This window comes from Oncorhynchus kisutch, linkage group LG15 (assembly GCF_002021735.2).
Source record: "Oncorhynchus kisutch isolate 150728-3 linkage group LG15, Okis_V2, whole genome shotgun sequence".
NCBI lineage: Eukaryota > Metazoa > Chordata > Actinopteri > Salmoniformes > Salmonidae > Oncorhynchus > Oncorhynchus kisutch.
In genome coordinates, this window is record NC_034188.2 from 38,898,189 (window position 1) to 38,904,188 (window position 6,000).

At 40.1% G+C, this 6,000-nt stretch overlaps 1 protein-coding gene across 4 annotated transcripts in view; it reads left to right on the forward strand.

Moving 5' to 3' along the window:
* LOC109905282 (glutamate receptor 2) overlaps window positions 1–6,000 on the forward strand; it is a 65,810-nt gene that overhangs the window by 53,402 nt on the left and 6,408 nt on the right. For all 4 annotated transcript variants that reach the window (XM_031790233.1, XM_031790231.1, XM_031790235.1 and 1 more), the window contains exons 12-13: window positions 5,356–5,554; window positions 5,654–5,901. In XM_031790233.1, the coding sequence (XP_031646093.1) occupies window positions 5,356–5,554; window positions 5,654–5,901 (447 nt within the window). The remainder of the gene's footprint in view (window positions 1–5,355; window positions 5,555–5,653; window positions 5,902–6,000) is intronic.

Below are 6,000 nucleotides of genomic sequence, written 5' to 3' on the forward strand. Positions count from 1 at the left end.
TAGGCCCAGATCTATAGATTTCACATGACAGTGAAGCCAGTTGGACGTACTCCCAAATTCTCTAAAATGACGTTGGAGGCGGCTTATGGTAGAGAAATTAACATTAAATTATCTGGCAACAGCTCTGGTGGACATTCCTGCAGTCAGCACACTCCCTCAAAACTTGAGACATCTATGGAATTGTGTTGTTTGACAAAACTGAACATTTTAGAGTGGCCTTTTATTGTCCCCAGCACAAGGTGCACCTGTGTAATGATCATGCTGTTTAATCAGCTTCTTGATATACCACACCTGTCAGGTGGATGGATTATCTTGGCAAATGAGAAATGCTCACTAACAGGGATGTAAATAAATGTGTGCTAAACATTTGTGAGAAATAAGCTTGAAAATTTAAATGATATTTTTTTACTGCTCATGGGACCAACACTTCACATGTTGCGTTCATATTTTTATTCAGTGTACATTAACGATACCTCTCCAAACTTTATTTCAGGACATGACAACTGGATTTTTTCAATTCTCTGTTGAGTGATATAAAAAAGTTATTATTTTATACATCTTGGTATGATCCCTTCCATTTAACCTCTAGCGTCGAGCAATCCCGTATCCGGGATCGTAATTATAGCTTCAAGCTCATTACCATAAAGCAACGTTAACTATTCATGAAAATCGCAAATGAAATGAAATAAATATATTCACTCACAAGCTTAGCCTTTTGTTAACAACACTGTCATCTCAGATTTTCAAAATATGCTTTTCAACCATAGCTACACAAGCATTTGTGTAAGAGTATTGATTGCTAGCATAGCATTAAGCCTAGCATTCAGCAGGCAACATTTTCACAAAAACAAGAAAAGCATTCAAATAAAATCATTTACCTTTGAAGAACTTCGGATGTAACTTCGGAGACTCTCAGTTAGATAGCAAATGTTCATTTTTTCCCAAAATATTATTTGTCTAGGAGAAATGGCTTCATTTTGTTCATCACGTTTGGCTAAGAAAAAAATCTGAAAATGCAGTCTCTACAACGCCAAACTTTTTACCAAATGAACTCCATAATATTGACAGAAACATGGCAAACGTTGTTTAGAATCAATCGTCAAGGTGTTTTTCACATATCTATTCGATGATAAATCATTCGTGGCAGCTGTGTTTCTCCTCGAAGCAAACGAAAAATACACGCAGCTGGAGCGTACGCAATAATTGCAACGGAGGACACCAAGCGGCCACCTGGTAGATGTAGTCTCTTAAGGTCAATCTTCCAATGATTTGCCTACAAATACGTCACAATGTTGTCGACACCTTGGGGAAACGACAGAAAGTCTAAGCTCATTTGTGACCCATACACAGCCATATAAGGAGACATTGGAACACAGCGCATTCAAAATCTGGGGCACTTCCTGTATGAAATTTCATCTTGGTTTCGCCTGTAGCATTAGTTCTGTGGCACTCACAGACAATATCTTTGCAGTTTTGGAAACTTCAGAGTGTTTTCTTTCCAAAGCTGTCAATTATATGCATAGTCGAGCATCTTTTCGTGACAAAATATGTTGTTTAAAACGGGAACGTTTTTTTTATCCATAAATTAAAAGAGTGCCCCCTATATCCAATAAGTTAATACACATCCTGTACACTCCTGGCAGTCCTTGTACCCCTTGACGTACAGTTTATTATGTAAGCAGACGTGCCATGTCTTGAAATATCATAGTCCCAGCTGTAATTAATTCAGTGTCATATTAGTGCTGGGCGTATAGGGAGTTAATGAAGTGCGAATGCAGCCGATTATGTTAAGCAGGCTTCCACTTTACACAAGAGAGGGGACCGTCAGTCACATGAATTCCTGGGAGATTTGTCATCAAGACATCAGCTATTACCCACCGCGTCCCTTTACACATGACTGGGCCTTGATGTTGTTTAAAACTACATGGCCCCACATGTCCCTCTAGGGGTACCCTCCCCCACTGCTCAACTGACACAATGGCGCACAGAACGCAAAAATATTCTTAGAAATATTTAACCTCCACACATTAACAAGTCCAATAGCTCAAATGAAAGATAAACACCTTGTTAATCTAGCCACCAAGTCAGATTTCTAAAATGTTTTACGGCGAAAACATAGCACATATTTATGTCAAACCACCACGGAATACACACCGAAGACACAGCTAATTTCCATAGCCAAATTGAACAAAATATGCAATCATCAAACGCAGGATTAAAAGAAAATAATTTCACTAACCTTTTGAAATCTTCATCAGATGACAGTAATATAACATGTTACACAGTACATTTATGTTTTTTTCAATAATATGCCATAAATATCCATAAATCTCTGTTTACAATGACGCATTGTTAAAAAAATGCTACTCAAATGTCCGGAGAAATGACGATGGCTTCTGCACACGCCGTCAGCTAACATGGAATACACGACATAAACTTTGACTAAATATGCATGTTCTACATATATATAGAAAGATACACTTCTTCTAAATGCAATCGCTGTGTTACATTTATTTTTTACTTTACAGATTTCGTTCACTAGGCTATAATGTGAGTCGGCGCTCAGGAATTAGCATTTTGGCTCCTCTATCTCGGAGTCCACAGAAACCCAAATTTAACACAAATGTTCCCTTACCTTTGCTGTTCTTCCATCAGAAGACCTGGAAGGGTTTATACTTACCAAAAACAGCTTTAGTTTTGAAGTCTGTGTCTTTCGGTTATCAAACACGACATATTTCGGTTGAAATGCAGCCAAAAAGTAAAGTTAGTTCGCACCAAAACGTCGAAATTACATATTATATGTCGACTAAACTTGTCAAACTTGGTTCAGAACACAGCGTTAGCATGTTATATAGCTTCACAGCAATTCTCAGGACAAAGAGAAACACACGCATCGTTTAATCAATCTTGGAAGAAAGACACCACAGGAGCAGAATGCGCATGAGAGTAACCTGTTTTCTCACTCGACCGAAAGGTTTCGGCCTGTCATTACTCTCGTGAGCGGTGAATCACACAATGAGAAGCCCCATTGAAAGCGGACACCGTGCTGAAGGCATAGGAACTGTTCCCAGGACTGTAGGTGCTTGGGAAGGGTGGGGGCGATGACGTCAAAGTTGGGCCAACTTTTTGGATGACAAGAGAGAGTTTGGGAGAATGAGTGCCCTGAGAGTTCTGCTTTACTTACAGACATAATTTAAACGGTTTTTAGAAGCTTTAGAGTGTTTTCTATTCAATAATAATTAATTGCATATATTAGCAATTTTTGACAGATGTTTTTTCTGTTTACCATGGGCACGCAATCACCCCAAAGGGGGCAGCAATCAGCCCTATCCCTATTAAAGGAAGAGCTAACTCTGTATATTTGCTCCAGGGTGCTCAGTTTTCCTTGCTATGTCATTACCGGAGATGTCTATGGTCATACCATTTCTTTATGCGCACTCAATCAGCTATGAGTTTAATGTACAGTTGAAGTCGGAAGTTTACATACACTTAGGTTGGAGTCATTAAACTTGCTTATCAACCACTCCACAAAATTATTGTTAACATACTATAGTTTTGCCTAGTCGGTTAGGACATCTACTTGGTGCATGACACAAGTAATTGTTTCAACAATTGTTTACAGACAGATTATTCCACTTATCATTCACTGTATCACAATTCTAGTGGGTCAGAAGTTTACATACACTAAGTTGACTGTGCCTTTAAACAGCTTGGAAATTCCAGAAAAAGATGTCATGGCTTTAGAAGCTTCTGATAGGCTTATTGAAAACATTTGAGTCAATTGGAGGTGTACCTGTGGATGGATTTCAAGGCCTACCTTCAAACTCAGTGACTCTTTGCTTGACATCATTGGAAAAAATCAAAAGAAATCTGCCAAGAGCTCAGAAAAAAAATTGTTGACCTCCACAAGTCTGGTTCATTCTTGGGAGCAATTTCCAAATGTATGAAGGTACCACGTTCATTTGTACAAACAATAGTACGCAAGTATAAACACCATGGGACCACGCAGCTATCATACCGCTCAGGAAGGAGACACGTTCTGTCTCCTAGTAATGAACTTACTTTGGTGCGAAAAGTGCAAATCAATCCCAGAACAACAGCAAAGGACCTTGTGAAGATGCTGGAGGAAACAGGTACAAAATTATCTATATCCACATTAAAACGATTCCTGTATCGACATAACCTGAAAGGCCACTCAGCAAGGAAGAAGCCTCTACTCCAAAATCAGAATAAAAAAGTCGGACTACAAAAATCTTACTTTTTGGAGAAATGTCCTCTGGTCTGATGAAACAAAAATAGAACTGTTTGACCATCGTTATGTTTGGAGGAAAACGGGGAGGCTTGCAAGCCTAAAAACACCATCCCAACCGTGAAGCACAGGGGTGACAGCGTCATGTTGTGAGGGTGCTTTGCTGCAGGAGGGTGTGGTGCACTTCACTGAATAGATGGCATCATGAGGTGGGAAGATTATGTGGATATATTGAAACAACATCTCAAGACATCAGTCAGGAAAGCTGGGTCGCAAATGCGTCTTCCAAATGAATAATAACCCCAAGCATACTTCCAAAGTTGTGGCAAATCGCTAAAGGACAACAAAGTCAAGGTATTTGAGTGGCCATCACAAAGCCCTGAACTCAATCCCATAAAAAGTGTGTGCGAGCGAGGAGGCCTAGATCCTGACTCAGTTACACCACTTCTGTCATGGAGGAATGGGCCAAAATTCACCCAACTTATTGTGGGAAGCTTGTGGAAGGCTACCCGAAACATTTGACCCAAGTTAAACGCAATGCTACCAAATACTATTTGAGTGTATGCAAAGTTCTGACCCACTGGGAATGTGATGATAGAAATAAAAGCTGAAATAAATCAGTCTCTACTATTTTTCTGACATTTCACATTCTTAAAATAAAGTGGTGATCCTAACTGACCTAAAACAGGGAATTTTTCTAGGATTAAATGTCAGGAATTTAAATGTATTTGCCTAAGGTGTATGTAAACTTCCGACTTCAACTGTATGTATCCTCTATCTTCAAAGGCATGTGTGGATGTTTGGTGTTGGAAAGAGACATTTGAGGACTATTCAGGCTGACTGCCCTTTGAACATTTGCATGTTATCGTATACCTCTCACCTCTGAATAGCTTGTAATCAATATACTGACAGCATTTACATATTTGAATGTTTTGCAAACATTTTGGAGCTATTATCTAGTAAACATTTTGGACATTTCTTGTTGCCCTACAAGCCAGGAAACAGTCCTAAGTCATCAAATTAATCGATTGTGGTCCACCAGTGGGTTTGACCATCCATTTGGAAAACAGGGATCCAGTAACTCGTTTTTTTTGTTTTTTCACTAGATCCCTCTCTGGGCGTATTGTTGGTGGGGTATGGTGGTTCTTCACTTTGATCATCATCTCCTCCTACACGGCCAACCTGGCTGCTTTCCTCACTGTTGAGAGGATGGTGTCGCCCATAGAGAGTGCTGAGGATCTGGCGAAGCAGACTGAGATTGCCTATGGAACACTGGACTCCGGCAGTACCAAGGAGTTTTTTAGGGTAAGAGACAGAAATGTACTTATTAATCCCATGGTAATTACATATTTGTTTCTTCATACAATAACTGATATGTCTGTATTTGTCCTCTCCACCTTCCAGCGCTCCAAAATTGCCCTATTCGATAAGATGTGGACTTACATGCGGAGCGCAGAGCCCTCTGTGTTCGTGAAAACCACAGCAGAGGGGGTGCTGCGGGTGCGCAAGTCCAAGGGCAAATACGCCTATCTGCTGGAGTCCACCATGAACGAGTACATCGAGCAGCGGAAGCCTTGCGACACCATGAAGGTTGGCGGCAACCTGGACTCCAAAGGCTATGGGATCGCCACGCCCAAAGGATCCTCATTAAGGTGGGTGGAATAGTATAACAATGTTGTTCCTAATGTTGTTATAGTATCCCACCTACCCTGATGTAGCTTTGCTTATGTGTTCTGGTTTGTATAAGGAGA